The 16,872-nt window shown below is 41.2% G+C and overlaps 1 protein-coding gene across 3 annotated transcripts in view; it reads left to right on the top strand.

The window, feature by feature from the left end:
- EGF (epidermal growth factor) overlaps positions 1-16,872 on the top strand; it is a 63,248-nt gene that overhangs the window by 30,642 nt on the left and 15,734 nt on the right. For 2 of the 3 annotated variants that reach the window (XM_063336661.1, XM_063336663.1), the window contains exons 11-20: positions 679-815; positions 2,739-2,887; positions 4,454-4,558; positions 6,257-6,480; positions 9,820-9,987; positions 10,810-10,959; positions 11,400-11,549; positions 12,195-12,311; positions 13,885-14,010; positions 16,424-16,543. In XM_063336661.1, coding sequence (XP_063192731.1) covers positions 679-815; positions 2,739-2,887; positions 4,454-4,558; positions 6,257-6,480; positions 9,820-9,987; positions 10,810-10,959; positions 11,400-11,549; positions 12,195-12,311; positions 13,885-14,010; positions 16,424-16,543 — 1,446 coding nt within the window. The remainder of the gene's footprint in view (positions 1-678; positions 816-2,738; positions 2,888-4,453; positions 4,559-6,256; positions 6,481-9,819; positions 9,988-10,809; positions 10,960-11,399; positions 11,550-12,194; positions 12,312-13,884; positions 14,011-16,423; positions 16,544-16,872) is intronic. The other variant, XM_063336662.1, reaches the window with a different exon arrangement.

Raw genomic sequence — 16,872 nt, 5'->3', positions numbered from 1 at the left:
ATGTGGGTGCGGTTTCTGCCCAGTGTTACAGAATTTGGGTTGAGGTGTCTACATTTGGAGAACAGGGCAGGGAACAGTCTGTTGAAGGACCTTCTCTACAAGGATATTTCTCCCCCATTGGCCCCAGGAAGCCCACATATTTGATGTGATGTTTGGATTCCAGACCCTTCTATTTCTTCTGAGAAAAGGGCAGACTCTGGTGAGCAGCAAGGTACAAGCAATTGCACGAGAGAGAGGACGAACGAGAAGTTTGTGGTTCATTTCAGGAATAAGGGAAAAGCTTTATTTTCTGGATGACAGCATTTTTCTTGCTTTTACTGTGAAAGGCTTCTGGTGCAAAAGTCAAGTGTTCTGGCATTTATGGTGATGCTGTGAAATGCAGAGGGAAGATTGTCTTGAGGCTAAGTCACTCAGAGTGAAATGCAGGAGGCCTAGTGACTGCCTTTTTCACAAATTTTGAGGCTGATCTTGGGCAAGGCGTTGAAAACCAATATTCACATTTATCTTTCATTTCTGAGGCAAGTGGAATGTAGGACAAGAGCCTTCATTTCTTTGAGCTTCTGTTCCTCATTTTGTCTTCTACTGTTACTTACTTACAGTGTTAGCTAGGTAGTGATGCAGACTAGAGATCACTTTGAACCTGGTGAAATTAACGTATGTGCAAATTTTCATCAACAGGTCCTAAGCCATTTTTGTTATTTGCAAATGGCCAAGATATCCGCCAGATCAGTTTTGATGGAACAGATTATGCAAGTTTACTTGACTGGCAGATGGGAATAGTCTTAGCACTGGACTCTGACCCAGTGGAAAATAAGGTAAGGCATTAAAAGTGAGAGGATTTTGAAGTGTCGCAAGGACAAATGGATTGGGCTTTCATGTGCTTTAACCTTTCTGCTGTCAGTGATCCAGATTACATGTTGTGCTGCTCGTTGTTCTGTTGCCTGTCCAGGAGCACAACTGGTACAGGATGCCAAACACCAGTTGAAGAGTTTCATCCTTCACTTACTGATTTAATGTGCTTTGTACACTGACATGGCTAATTCACAGAGAATTTGGGTTTCTAAATTCACTTCAGGCATGATTTCAATTTCAAAGAACTTTTGTGTGATTAATAGTTTTCTCCTTTAAGATTTCAGTACGGTTTTCTGGAAATATATTGTGTGTTTTTTTTTCACTGGGTAGCTGTAAAAACAACAGTATCTTTTTTTCTGTACAGCTACATCCCACAATCCCTACTAAATGCAGGAGTAATCTTAACAAGAATTACTTCCTACGTCCTGACATTATTGAACAAAACTGCTGAACATTCACTGGGTTTATTGTTCTTAGGAAACGTATTCCTCGTATTACAAGATATTGCTGTTGGAAACAGGAGTCTTCTCTGCAATAAAGAGCTGTTTGTATATGTGGCCACATCCCAGTGCCCTACTCCTTGCCTGCAGAGTTGGGAAGAATAGGACTTCAGCTGTGCTTTGCTAAACCTTCTGTGGCAGATAGTTATTTTTTCCCACGGGGGGACTTATTTACACTGTAAAAGTGTTACACAAAGGTGCTGGATGGTACAGTGAAAGCTGATGAGGAGCTCAGTTAAATTGCTGGAAACATCTCAAGCTAAACAAATGAGAATGTTACCAGATCTGCGTTACAGGAGGATTGTTTCAGGCGCTGCTGGAACATCGCCACTTGCTCCTGAAATAGGGCTCTGCCGGGGAACTAGCAGTTGTTCTGTGCTGTGCTGAATATAAATCAGCTGTGCCGGTGACACTGGCTGTGCGCTCTCATTCCACTTCTGTAGGGAGCTCTGCCCGACGGTGGGGCTGGCAGCGCGGAGGTGAGGTGATGTGCAGCGGGCCAGCCAGGCTGCAGCAGGCTGGTCCTGGTGGCACAGGGCTGAGGGGCAAGGTAAATTAGCTCAGCACCGCTCTGTGCTCCCATGGTAATTGAATTAGCCGGTTTAATGCTAGAGGCCTCACTGCTGCTTTGTTTGACCTCATGGATAGCATCAAAATAAAGTTATTTGGTTTTTTACTACCATTTGCAAAGAAAGCCTCAGCATTGCTTTGTATATAGTTCTGCCATACAGTGTTTGGCTCCCTCTGCATATCAAATACAAGACAATTTCTTTTTCCTCATCCTTGGAAAACAGAAACCTAATTTCCCCACCAGCAGAGAACTTTTATTTAGACCCAAAACTGAGAATCCTCTTCTGAAAATGTTAGAGCCTTCCAGAATAGACATCTGGTAAAAATAAAGATATATGCAGGCTCAAATAAGAAAAAAAATAGAAGCGAATTATATAACTCCTTTTCCCTTCCCAGCTCCTTGACACATATACACTACTATTCTCTTCTCCCCACTCCTCCCTTTTTAAAGTGAGCAGACAGTGAAATGATAACGTGCTGCTTTTTGCCTGCTCCTACTTTTGTTTCCTTAGCTGTGCTTCATGTGAGGTAGCTGCTCGCTGAAACAAAACCACAGGATATTCACAGGGCCGTATATAGGGCAACCAGGATTTACTGCTAAGCACAAGCTGCCTGTAGAAGTCATCCTGGTTGAAGGATAAATGCCTTTTTATTTGATCAGGGATCACAGGTTACCTGTGCAGCTTTTCGTGAATAAGCAGTTCAGGGAACTTTCAAGATGAAAAAGTTGTTGTAAAAGTGGAACTATTAGACGAGGGCAATAGAGCAGAAAGTGAGATGGGAACTAATAACACCTCATCTGTTATTTCTTCACAGATTTACTTTGCCCACACAGCCTTGAAGTGGATAGAAAGAGCTAATCTGGATGGCTCAAATCGTGAAAAAGTTATTCATGAAGCTATAGATATACCCGAAGGCCTTGCTGTGGACTGGATTAACCGTAAATTGTATTGGACGGACAGAGGGTACATGCTCCGCAGTGCATTTATGTTGAAGCATGTCATAAAATATTTGGAATAAATGACTGGTGATACAGAAATAGCTGAGCTATCACTCTAAATTCAGTAATGCTTCACATTCTGATTGGGTAGCTGTAATCTCAAGTATATACATTTGGAAGCTTCTTTAAAACTGAAATGCTGGAAGTTCGCTTTGAATCTGCTATTGTATTTTTGTCTTTGTCGTTCCAAGAAGCAAGGATTTGGACACAGTTACAAGGAATCTAAAGCATGCACTGCATGTATACATATGTGTATGTGCACATGCACGTGTGAATATATATATATGTATACACTCATATTTCTATACATACACTGCATGTGTGTATATATAGGTATATCTTTATTTTTATATATATATAAGTAATTAGTATTATTGCACCAAATACATCTTGGACAGAAGTCAGCATTGTTGACAGCTAGAATCGTGCCCCCTTAAGCTAATGGAGAGTCTTTGTCAATTATCTCTGACAAAAGAGGAGTGGCCACTGGCAGACAATATGGGTTCACATTTCAGCTGATACCTAACCTTACATGCAGAGAGAAAAATAATCGACCTTTGGTGAAAAGGCAGTGTCAGATCAGAACACATAATGAAGACTCCTTGAAGAACGGGCATGATGTTTCAGTATGACCCATATTTTATAAGTCAAATAGCACTTCCTTGCTATTAACTACAATCTCGTCTACACAATTGCGCTCCGGTATAAATATGCTGGTGTCTTGTGACATGGGAAATTGTGGTGCTTGTCTCTGTAAGACAAGACAAGATAAAGGTGAAGCTGTGAACTGGTATCTGCCATGTCCTTCTCACTTACTGCCTTTACCTGTTCGTATTCCACATTTGCATGAGTATTTTTCTCCTTCCATCTTTGTGTGGCCTTTCTATGCAGGTTTGCGTAAGCATGGAAGGCTGCAGACTTGCTTTCAGGTACAGACTGATATTTATTTGGCAAGGTGAAGTTTGTAGCAATAAGTACAGTTTTCTGGAAAAAAAATTGGATTGAGAGACTGGCAATGTAGATTCTATACTTGACTCTCCCATAGATTTTATGAGTGATCATAAGAACCTTAGCTTCATTTTTTCCTGTAAAATAGATGTAATATGTAAAATGCTTCGCAATTTATGGATCAAAAGTGCTATATAAAAGTACTATTAAAAAAAATATCTTTATACATTTGATAATGCCATTCAGTTAGGATTTTATTTTCTTCCTGAATCCTTTTAAAACTAACATTCATCTATTAGTGATCATATTTCCAACTCATTATTTGCCCAAAAAAGGAGAACTTCATGTCTCCTGCAGAACAGCAGGTATTTTATTATCGTGCCCTGGACTAGATAATGAGGTTGTAGCATAAATTAATTGCTGATAAAACAACTAGACATCTCATATCAGCAGGATTACTTCCTGTCATTGTAAAGTTATTTATTACAGTTTTGTGCTAAAGTAACGCAATACAAAAACTTCTGCCTGAGAAGGTAATTAAAAAGATAGCAGGGAGGACCTAACAGTGCTATGTGTATTGCAGGAAGGCATGCATCGAAAGGAGCAATCTGAATGGAATGCAAAGAAAAAAGATCATCTGGGAGGATATCTCCCAGCCCCGAGGGATTGCCATTCACCCATTTGCTAAGTAAGGAGTGATAAACCTGGTTAATTGTCTAATACTTGGGGAGGCTTCTTAAAAATGAGCATACCAACCTTGCTCTTTTGACAAGTCAAAAAGTGCATTAGTCTCATGTTAGGATAGTTATTGCCTTGCAGAGTTGTGTGAACTGCAGTGTTTTATTGCTGGATTTCTTTTGTGAGTTGGGGCATGTTCATTTCTCATATAGATTTATTAAAAGACCAGAAGCATTAAAGATACTCTGTGCAGTTTAAGCTGAAGAAAAGCGTGACCAACTGAAGTCACCCTGAGAGTTGTAAGCACCACACTACAAACTTTGATGGTTCCATATCTATTAGTGCGAAGAAGGTAGTCGCTTTTAACAAATGGTGCTTACAAAGGACTTTTTTGGCCATGTTTCAGTTTCTGAGGAAACTAAAACGAATCTACTGTTGTGGAGATGTGTTGATTTAAATGCACCTTATATCTTCTTATCTAGTGTTAAGGTGATCACAGGAGTTTTGAACGTTTAAACTCTTGATAAAATTCTGGTCATTTTAATCAGTGGCAAAGCCCCATGGATTTCAGTCAATATGCCTGTAGTAGGATGGTTTTAAATGAGTTGGTTGGTTTTTGTTTGGTTTTTTTTTTTTGTGCTCATATCCTGCTGTAGCTAACGATGAATGAAGCTGGGTTGGGGAGGGTGTTTTGCTAGCTTCACTCTGTACATAAAAGACCTGAAAGAATCTTTCAGTAGAGGTTGAACGCGATAGAGACATTTTGCAGGAAAACTTTTAAGAACAAGTAGGTTTAGGGAGATTGTTTATTAGAATTATTGGTAGTGGCAAGGGCTATAAGGGGAAAGGGAGGAGGAGGAGATGTCACTAAAACATAAGACATTATAGCGAGGTCCCTAATTGTAAAATCAGTATTAAAGAGAGATCTGAGACACGATTAAGGCTGTTGAGAATACTGATCTCTCTATTGGCTACAGCAAAACTGCTCATGTAAATAAAGCTAAGTGAACCTGTGAGTTATCTCCATAAACCTGACAAAGGCAGCTGATGTGTTGGAAGACTGGAGTCCAAACTTCAGAAGTAATTTGTGGCTTTGGATATCTCCATTTTAGGTGGCCATCTTGCACTGTCCTTTGAAACCCAGTAAGCACTCAATGGGTAGCATTCAGGACTTTAGAGGGAGACCCTGAGAATCACAATTTTATTAAAAGAAGAAAAGAGGCTGGGCCTGATGCTGGTTTATTTTTAAAAAACAAAGTAACCTGAGGACTCTTCCTTGCTTTCCATGGGTGGTGGGTAATTTTGGTTACGTTTATGCATTGTTACACCCCTGATTAGACAGGAAGATGGCTAATGCATCATCTTCTGTTGTCTGGGTTTGCTAAGCTGCTATCATCAGTCACGTGGAAAACTCAAAAAAGCAGATGCAAAGAGCTGGCAGTTAGCGTAGGTGGGAGGAGTTGTTTTTCAAAGGTTTTGTGCCAACAAAAGAGTGGGGATTCTGCATAAGTCCCACTGTAGTCACCTGGAGTCCGATGGCAAGCGTTAAAAGATCAGCAGCCAATATTTTTGCTTGAAGTGTACCCCTTTTCTCATGTGCCTCAGGCCTTTAGTGCTCTGATATGATCTTTCTGCTTTGAAAGAACTCTGCGGAGAGGAAGGCAAATATTTACTTACTAACTTTCTGTATGCATTTTGTTTTCTAAAGGAGATTATTCTGGACTGACATGGGGGTCAGTCCCCGGATTGACAGCTCTTCATTAGAAGGCATCGATCGCCAGGTTATAGCCAGCACTGGTCTGGTGTGGCCCAGCGGAATAGCTCTCGACTACTTAGCCAACAAGTTGTACTGGTGTGATGCTAAGCAGTCGGTGGTTGAGAGTGCAAACCTGGATGGTTCTGGTCGTCGAATTCTTGCACAGAATGATGTAGGTGAGGCTTTGGGGTTGATAATTACCTACTGCTGCTTGACAATGTACATGTGTATCTGCATATGTAACTGTGCATGTGAATTACCAGCCAGTGGCTGTGCCGTATATCCAGTGCAACTCTGTGTTGAGGTTAATGGCATCACTTAGTTCTTCATTCTGTCACTCAGTTGACTTTCATTTATTCATTTGAGGAAGAGAACACCTTTCCGACATTCTCCGCTTTTACTAATCAGACACTTTGCATTGTACAGAGAACTTCTCTGCCTTCACAGAAAAGTCAAAAGAAGGAAAGAGTTAAAAATGTGGTTTGCTTGTTCCATGCACAGCTGCTTAGTGTAATTCAGGTTTTGCTGTGTTTATTATACCAGTGAGTTATATTGATGTAAGCTGGAAGAGAATTAATCTTGGCTGCTAAGGTCCTTGAGAAAAGAACCTACATCTGCACAGTGTTGAACTGCGATGATTCTAAATACACAATAGACACTGAATAGAAAAATGATTTATGCAATATGCTGGTAGTTGTTATGGCTGAGATTTCTGTTGTTTGACACGTTAACTGTGTTGTTCTGGAGCAAGAGAACAGAAATATTAGCAATGAGGGACTGATGTTGTACCACATTGAAAGTAAACCATGTGTTTAAGAATCTTGTGCATGGCAAATTAGTTTCTGGAGAGGACAATTCCCTTTGTGCATGATATCTCTCTGGGGACCATTTTTAGGTATGCATGCAAAACTTGGGCACAATAAGGACTCCTGGCTCAATACCACGACTACCATTGGCAGAGTCTTTACAGTTACTCTGTTAAGCAGCTGCTGTTCTAGTCTCTGCTCTGGGAAGGCTTGTGTTCATCTCCTAAGCGAGATGCCCTCCCACTTGTTTGGAGGTGAGCAGAGTGAGGTCTTGGAGGAAGCAGTGCTCTCCAGTTCATAAGACATCAAAAGTGCTGAGCAGAATGACTTGCTAGCATTCCTATCTTTTCCCCTGCTGCACAGATTCTGCCGCACACTCCACCTTGTAACTGATCTGCAAAGGAGAACCTTGAAGCCTGTTGAAAGTTTCACTTTGTTTCTGCACAAGGAATGGGACAGTGTCTTACGGGGAAAAAACAGGGAAGGAGAGCTAGGAGTGCCGGAGAAACATAGGGTATGGGAAAGGAACAGCGATATGGATGTTCGGAGGTGGGAGAAAAGGACATCAACTGATGGAAAGAAGTGAAAGAGTTAAAGTGCAGACCTGTAGGGGTGTGAATTTAGAGAAGCAAAGAGACTTGATATCCTAATGTTTTGCTAATGCTGTTGGTGAGAGCAGAATTCAGCTTCTGTTCCTGGACAGCTGAACACTGGCGGACAGACGGGAAGGTGGCACCTCTTCACAGGCATTCTGCTGTAACATGAATTCTTATTACAGCAGCTCCCTCTAGTGCCCCTGTACCAAGAATTCATAGAACCACAGAATCACAGAATGGTTCGGGTTGGAAGGGACCTTAAAGATGATCTAGTTCCAGCCCCCCTGCCGTGGGCAGGGACACCTCCCACCAGACCAGGCTGCTCAAAGCCCCATCCAGCCTGACCTTGAACACTTCCAGGGATGGGGCATCCCCAGCTTCCCTGGGCAACCTGTTCCAGTGTCTCACCACCCTCACAGTAAAGAATTTCTTCCTGATATCCAATCTTAATCTACGCTCTTTTAGTTTGAAGCCGTTACCCGTGTCGTATCATTACTCTCCCTGCTAAAGAGTCCCTCCCCATCCTTCCTGTAGGCCCCCTGTATATATACTTCGTTCAGTATAGCTGCATGCAAAATAGGTAAAGTTATTTCTGCTCTTCTGCTAACCCCGTTTTCAGCTGTAAGTAAAACAGCCTGTAAACACCCACTCAAGGCAGTGAACAACACAACCATTCCTTTTGTTTATGCAATGGGTCAGGTTTGTACTGTTGCAGTAGGGGTTCATGTGATTATTAACTTTTCTCTTCCAACTATTTTCACTGATGACACTATACTTCTGTTTGTAATCCTTAATGTATTTATAAGTTAAGAGGTTAAGGACTGCAGTGGTACAAAGTGAGGTGCATATTCAGACTATGAGTAAAGACCAGGACAAAGAAAACCTGCTTCAGCCAGGAAGCACCCACTCTGAAACCAGGTAGACATCCATGGAAGAACAGTATGTGGTCTCACCTTCCATTGCAAAAAGCTTGCCCAAAAGCTATCTTGAAAGCAGGAGTTTTCTAAATGTATAGAAAGAATGCATAGTCCCATATGGACTAATGACAATTTTCTGTCATGGTAGAGATATTAAAAAGAGTCAGAATCATTTTGCAGAGGTCTTTATGTCTGCCCTTATATATAAAAGTATCCTTTGGATTCCGATTTGCTGAGCTTCTCTCTGGACGTCAAACCAGGGATCCGTGTTTTTCTAGCAGAGAAAATATTGTGCTACCATGGAAAAATTGCTGTATTCTGAACTCGGGGTGAGATTTCTCTCAGCTACTGTTAGTCATGTGTTAGGTGCCTGGTCTAAGCTGGTGCCTATGTTGCTGTTGTTATGAGTGAAAAGAGATGAAGCTACCTGGATGATGTATTGCATCCTGTGGTTTGTGTTAGCTGTTACTGTTTGTTAGCTGGCTAACAGTCAGTGACTAGCTAGTCACAAACTAATGCTGCTAGTTGGCTGACGTGAGGAAAATTAATTCCTCTCTTCAATTTTCCACTGTGATGAATTGGCTAGTGAATGTCTGTGCGTGTTTATATGTACATGTGGACCACTGTATTGCACTTGTGTGTACTTTTGGCACAGAGACCACACACTGGCTTTGGGGTCCTACTATGAGTTGATGGCTATAGTGTCTGTAGCTCCCAGGCTGCCCTGTTCCAGTACATTTATGCAGGATGACACATTCCATGAGCTCCTCTCCTCCTTCTTACGTGAAGACTGCCAAAGGAGCTGTGTACCTCAGCAGCTCTGTGCTGGTCCACTTACTGGCAGAGGAGGGAGGCACTCTGCTTCTGAAATGCTGGTCCCAATGCTGCTTCAAGAAATGATAATGTCTGAGGTAGAAGATCTTGTGGACTTGATCTGGTTGGAGGTCAGCAGCAGCATAGAGACTGTACTGAGCCAGGCAAGTGTCATAGCCACCTCTGCTAAGAGCATAAGTAACGTGCTCATGGCCCATCATTCATGGACACTTATCCCTCCCCATGAGAAATCCAAGTGGAGAAGTTGCTATGGCTATGCCACTATCTTAAAAGTAGACCTTTATGCAGATACTGCTTTTGTTTACATGGTTTTTTGTGTATGTTCTCCAGATGTGGAAATGAGAAATCTAATTTCTTTGTAGGCCACCCTTTTGATGTAGCGGTGTTTGAGGATCACCTTTGGTTTTCTGACTGGGCTAGGCCATCACTAATGAGGGTGGACAAGAAGACCGGCCAAAACAGGGTACGTCTTCGAGGCAGCATGCTGAGACCCTCATCAATGGTTGTAGTTCATCCTTTGGCGAAACCAGGTATACTGCAAAAATTAAGCAGTCATTCCCTTCCAGCCTCCCCTTGTTCACTGATATCATAGAATCATAGAATCTTCTGGTTGGAAAGGACCTTTGAGATTAGTAGAATAGATGTCCTAGGGGAGAGGATTATCTTCTCAGAAATAGTCTCTTTAAAAGGCCTTGCATAGTGAGACTGGCATTTATTGAAAGCATCATCTGGGCATGTGTCCCAGGAATGCTAACAGCGTATATTTATTTGTGTATTTATGATCACGTCCAAGAATAGATGCTGATCAATTGCCACAAGGCTACCATAGTCTTTTAATTCCTATTTATCCTAGTTTATTATCACCTCTCACACATACAAATAATAAAAAATGACACGGAGAAAGATTTTGTAAGAATTATTAGTTTTGGATCAACTAATTAGATTTTCTGTTGGGAACAATCTCCCTGTAAGCAGAAAAAAAAATAATTCAACAGACCAGGTTTGAGAGAAGGTAATCACAGGTTCCCTATGCCCTTGTCACTTCCTTATGCCTATTTCTTTCAGGGAGTGTTAGGACTGTAAATATTAAAGGAGAAATAATAAAGGTAATTAAAAAAAAAAGGTGATACATTTATTAGATAGAGTATACAAATCTGCTTTCCTGACAGAGGCTAGGTGATAATGTCTATGCTTTACTATAAGAATCTGTTTTTAATTTAAAAAAAAAAAAAGAAGGATGTTCTATTTTTTGTCAGTTCTTATTCTTTTTCCAACTGCTTCAACTCTGCACAGCTAAAAGGAAATGTTGACTGAAGGAGCAGCTTGTTAAATTGCCTGTTTTTCTGCATTAGGGGCAAATCCTTGCCTTTATGAGAATGGAGGCTGTGATCAGATCTGTGAAAACAATTTTGGAGTTGCTCGTTGCATGTGCCATTCAGGATTTGGGAAAACTCAAGATGGAAAAACCTGTCGTGCTCTGAATAATTCCAACACAACAACAGGTACAACCCTTCAATTGCGAAAAAAACGTTCCCAAACCCTTGAGGATCCTGATAGATAGCATTGGAAAATAATTCACCGTGCTCTACATAATGAATGATGGTTTCTCTGAAGAATGAAAACACTGGGGTGTTGTCCTGGGACAAAAGCATGTCTGACCGTTGTAATTTTTTCCATATTAGTAGTAAGAGAGATGTGTGCGGTGCTGAGAAGTACCGTGAGCAACAAGTGGCATTCCTTGTCTTTTGTATTGGAGACAATGCACCAGTAAGTGGTTTTAGGAATAATTTGAGGCCAGAAACAGGCTGGTCTGGGAGGATACTGATGTTTATTTTAGAAGGAAATCACCATGATTTTTGGAAAGTAGGCGAGTGATGGAAAATCAGAAAGTTAGTTCAGCAGATTTCAATAGTCTGTGTCACTTTTTTCTTGTCTTTTCCAGGAAGTGTCTCTATGCACAAGGAGGTAGTGCCAATGCCAACACCAGAGACCTTGCTCCGGAGCACACAAAGCAGTGGCATATTCAAGGATACGGACAGTGGGGAAAAGCAGAAAATCAGCATTTTGTTGATGGCTGAAATCATGGTATCAGGTAGAGTCTGATTGTCTTCCTTATATTTACTGTGAGGCTCTGAACAGGTTTACAGAGCAGAAAGAAATCATAGGCCTTAAAGGGAGAAAGGCTCAGCGTAAAGACTTGTGGCATTCATGCTCTTAACTCTCTTTACAAGAAGATGGGTCTATGCAATTATGCGAGGTAGGACAGCTTTTTTGTTTGTCTCCATTTTCCTTCTTTATGTCAACAAAACTTAATAATATTATCCAGGTCTACAGGACAAATATTTCTAATTTTGAACTCTTGTGAAAGTCTCTCCCTTAGATTTTATAAGTATATTAAGTTCCTCTGAACAAAATTGCAATAAAACGGTTGAATTCTACATATGTTCAGTGATACTAGAAATTGTACAATTGCTTTTACATACAGTAGTCATAAATCCTGATACTAAATGACACTTCAACTCCATCTAGACAAAGACAACAGCCCTAATGGTTGTAATGGCTTGTCATCATTAACGCTGGAGAGCTATGTTTCAGAATTTGCCTGTATGTTCTGGTTTTCTTATTAGTTTATTGGTTAGTTGGTTGGTGTTTGTTTTTTTTTTTATATATACAGTACCTCCTTGGATCTGTCCAAATCCATCTAGTGTTTTTTTTTTTCTTTTTTTTTGTACTATAGATCAAGATGACTGCACTGCACTAGAATGTGATGTCAATGCACAGTGTGTTTTGCTGGAAGATGGTGCTATGTGCCAGTGTTTGAAAGGATTTACCAGGAAGGGGAAATCATGTTATGGTAATAGAAGACATTAATACAATCTTCTGGAAAATTAGACTGGGGGAGAGGAAGAAAATCTATCTTTTCGCACGTTGGCAGCTCTGCTGCGTGAGCCATCACAGAAAGGTCAATGGTATTGCTTGTTTTGAAAGGGATGATGAGCAGAGAGCATGTGAGATGAAATGGCTAATTATCACATGCCTTATTTTCCCCTGAGGCATGAGTGTTAATCCTATTAAAATTAACAAGCAATAATAGGGATAATAGGAATAAAAGCATAATGTATTTATTTGTAAAAATTGCCTAATTATAAAATCTCAGTCCATAGTTGATATATAATTTAAAAGTGCGTATTAAGGAATCTCTTAAAAATTAGTATTTCTGATGTAATGTTGTTGTGGTTTTGGCCAAATTGGCCAATGGTCAGTGACAGATGCTCCCCCCCAACCTCTTGTACACGGAGAGGAGGAGGAGAGATAAAGAGATTTACGAGTTTAGAAGAAACTAAACTACTTTAATGAAATAGTTCTTTAAGGTCCCTTCCAACCTGAACCATTCTGTGATTCTGGGATTCTGTGAAATAGATACAGTATATACAAAACCGTATCAGGCTCCCAGGATGATGTCACCAGCAGGCACTGGGGAAGTCTCAGACTGGATTCAGTGATGGGTGGGAACTGGATTCCACAGATGAAGTCAGGAACACACAGATCGGGATCAAAGGCAGATGAAGAGGCAGGGTCCTCCTTGGATGTCGGCCATTGAAGAAAAAGAGTTGACCCTTTGATCCCTCATCATTTATACTGAGCATGGGGCAGATGGGATGGAATACCCCTGTTGGTCAATTTTTGGTCACCTGTCCTGTCCGCTCCTCCCTGCAGGTGGGATCCCTCTACACTTTTCTGTTTCCGACCCTCCAACAGGGCAAATAACGAAATTAGCTGACCTTGGTTGTTATAGCAATAAGTATAAGCAAGAGCCTCTCTGCATACTGTTCCTTGGCACAAACCGTAAACATTGGTCTTATCACTCTGAGAACGAACCATTTTCAACACAACATGCTGTTAATTTCAGAGAGTTAGAAGAGGCCTAGCTAAGAAGTAAAATTACTGAACAGAAAATTGGTTCTGTTTTACCTCAAACCAGGACAAATGTTTATATAAAAAGTGCTGCTCTTGTTTCTTTCTAACACTAGAAAGACTCTAACCATCAGACAACACATTGCTGAAAGTCGTCTTTACATTTTTGGATTTGCATACAATATAAATGAAAGCACTTTATTCTATAAGGCTAGTTTTGAATAGAATCATTCCCTCCAAACAGGATTATTTTGAAGCAAGTGGTATTTATGGAACCTCTAGGTCTCCAGTTGAAAGTAGCCGGATGACTGTCTTAGACTCTTTAGAACATCCACATCAAATTTCATACCAAGAAAAGACCACAAAGCCCTTCTCTTCCCATTTGCTTCAGATGCACAAATGACAAATGACAGCATAGTCTGAGGGAGATTCCTGATATAGACATTTCTTTTTATTGATTTACCTGAAGGTTTCTTGACCCATGTGTTCCATCTCCTTGTTTTATCTCACAGATGTTGATGAGTGTGCTGTAAATATGGACCGCTGTAATCGAAACGTTTCAGGCTGTATCAATACGGAAGGAGGCTACGTCTGTAAGTGCCTGGAGGGCTACACTGGAGACGGAGTCCATTGCTATGGTACGGGCATGTGTGAGGGCTGTGCTGTGTCTGGAAGGCTGAGGCAGGGTGAATGAGCAAGAGACATGTCTTATGATTCAGGCTAGCCTTGCATCAAGCTGTGAAGCTGTCAAATGAGCTGCTCTGGTTCTTTTTGGAGAATAGGTTGGGGCATGGATCCTAACAGTGGCTCCACCAGACAGTTGACATTTATCATTTCTTCCTTTTTGATTCTTTCCCTCCTGTTTGAAGTGTAGCAACCTCAGCAACTGATCAATATGCAAAGCCTGTAGTTGTCAGTGGATATCTGCTCTCAGTGTTTGCACTGTCTTTAGTAGCTACAGCAGAAGAGAGAGAGGAAGAGTGAAGGGGAGGAGGGAGACAGAGGTGAAGCAGTAGAGCTTTATTGAAAATCGTTGCCATGAATATAAACGAAAGCAGGTATTGAGTGTGTCATAATACTCATCAAATAATTCCAGGTCGGTTTAATAGGCATGAGGTTCAAGGTGTTGACACTGGCAACTTGAGTACATTTAGAGTCTTGTTAATAATCAGACCCACTGATTTTCCCATCCAGCTCTAATGCCAGGTCTTTAGTTCATTCCTTTCATTTCTTAATTTTTTAAATCCATTTAGCAATAAATATGAAGGAGCAGGAAGCTTATTCCCCCCCGTATTTGACTAGCGCACAGTTTGTTCAGAGCTTTATGAGAGTCTTGGCTACTCTTTTGTCCTTTTCTTTTTCCTTTCTCCTTTATAGCCTAATTCAAAGCCCCTTAAATTTGACCCAATTCTTACAATAGTCTTTACTGGACTTTGGTTCTTCGACACAGATAAGGCTGACATTAAAATTAAGAACAATATCATTATTAGGGGCAGGGTGTGGAAAGTGTCAGAGGCAGGAGGTTTGAGAAGGCATTCTGCCTACGGTGGTTAGAGATCCAGAGCTCATGTCTTTGAGGAAGTTTGGAAGTGCAGACAGAAGTCACAAGCTCCTCTTGCTGTCCCAGCACCACCTACAAGACACGTCCCCAAGCAGCCCTGGGAGTGATTGTGGTACATACCACTATTATTGAAAACCAGTCCATTATCTTTCTGACGTCTTTTAAGTCCACAACACGGTAAGATATGTTTTCACAACGTTTTACAAGTGATGTGATCTTGTTATGATGTAAACAGAATTGAAACTAATTTTGTGTTTGATGACTTGAAATGTACTATAAAAACCCAGAAACTGTTAAGTAAGTGATTTTGTACGTCAGTTTTAGATGCCTGCATGCATGCACAGTGTCCAAAAATTTGTCAGTAGATTCAGAGGCGGTACAAGATGAGTTCGTATTGTGTTGTTGGAATCACGCTTCTTGAAATATGCTGCAACAGTTCTGTTCATGTATTTTTGCTTTCAAAACTGCTCTGAATTTTCTATTTTGAGTACTAGAGTACTGTCAGTACTGTTCAGTACTAGAGTACTGGATTTTCTGGTTTGGGCCAGTTCCTTTTAATTTTACTGTAGAAAAAGTCCCAGTAGTTTAAGCAATAATGTCAAACAAATTGAGATGATAGAGCTGTGATTTTGTTTCCCTGAAGTAGATCTGGCACATGCATTCTGCTGGCAGTTCATAAAATGAATTAGAGGCTCCCTCACTCTGGTATGTGAATCCTTTCAAAGTTCTCACCTTTGAGGGGGGTAGCTTAGGCGCTTAGTACCCACTATGCCGGTGGCAGCCCTGGGGGGTGAGTGCCAGCCTGGCAGGAGCTGCCGCCATGGGCTGTGCTGCAGAAGGTGTGGAGGCAGGCAGAGGGTGTGCGTGAGAGGCATATATGAGCCTAACACAGGCTCTGAGCCTGGAAACTCTTGTAATCAGGGAGTCTCTTCATAGTAATTCAGAGGCTTACTTCATTTAAGTGTTTACACAAACTGGATGAACCTGTAGGTTTCTAGACTCTTCTATCCAAATTTTTTTGTCTAGGCTGGACCAGGTGGTGATACAGGGGTGGGCACCTCCCTACTCCTGAACCCTTCTGCTGTCTTAGTGCAAGAATGCCAACTGGGAGTACCCTAGTACTCATCCAGGGTGCAAGCTATCATTAACAATGCCAGGAGAATATATATAGTACAAATAAGTCTTCTCTTCGACTCTACTGTGCTCTATGTACTCTACTGTACATTTCATGGGGAAGCATTTCCTTCTCCCTGCGGAGAGCTTCTACAGCAGCCTAGCACTCCCTGAGAGGCTGGGGAGCCTGTGATTAGTTGGCATAGAAAGTACCCCGGTTGCTCTTCCATTGTGTTTTCCATGAAGGCATATTTGCAGGGGGAAGGTCTTTGGTGTTTTTCCCCACTGTCAGGAGACTGCAATGCTGCAACTGCTGCCCTTTTAACCGATGCTCTGAGGCATTTCGTTCTTCTAACTGCAGACTGTTTGGGTGACAGATATTGATGAGTGCAAGACGGGGTCCCACACCTGTGGAGAGAACGTAACCTGCACAAATACAGAAGGAAACTTCACTTGCTCACATGCTGATGATGCTTCTGGGACTGGCGTCGGTTGCAGTGAGTAAATGGAGTGAGCAATTAAAATCAAGTGGCCCTTAACTAAGAACTGTGCTCTTGGATAAATTGTTATACCTAGAAATTAAGGAAACCCTGTACAGTGATGTACTGGGCAGCTTGTTGATCCAATTAGCATTGCTTTAGGAGGCTGTTTTGAGGTGTACTAAGGAGACCAGATCTGAGTTTAGTTTGGAAATACCTACATCAAGGTTCAATGCGAATTTGTACTGTCTAAATGTAATGACACATCTATCTAGTGACCTTTACAATCAACAGCTGAAGTTTTGCTCCTTGGAGGTAACATTTTTGGAGGTGATTTCAGTCTGTGT

The sequence above is a fragment of the Chroicocephalus ridibundus genome, chromosome 5, assembly GCF_963924245.1.
Source record: "Chroicocephalus ridibundus chromosome 5, bChrRid1.1, whole genome shotgun sequence".
Classification (NCBI taxonomy): Eukaryota; Metazoa; Chordata; class Aves; order Charadriiformes; family Laridae; genus Chroicocephalus; species Chroicocephalus ridibundus.
Note: the sequence above shows the minus strand (reverse complement) of the source record. Positions and strands in the feature narration are given on the sequence as shown.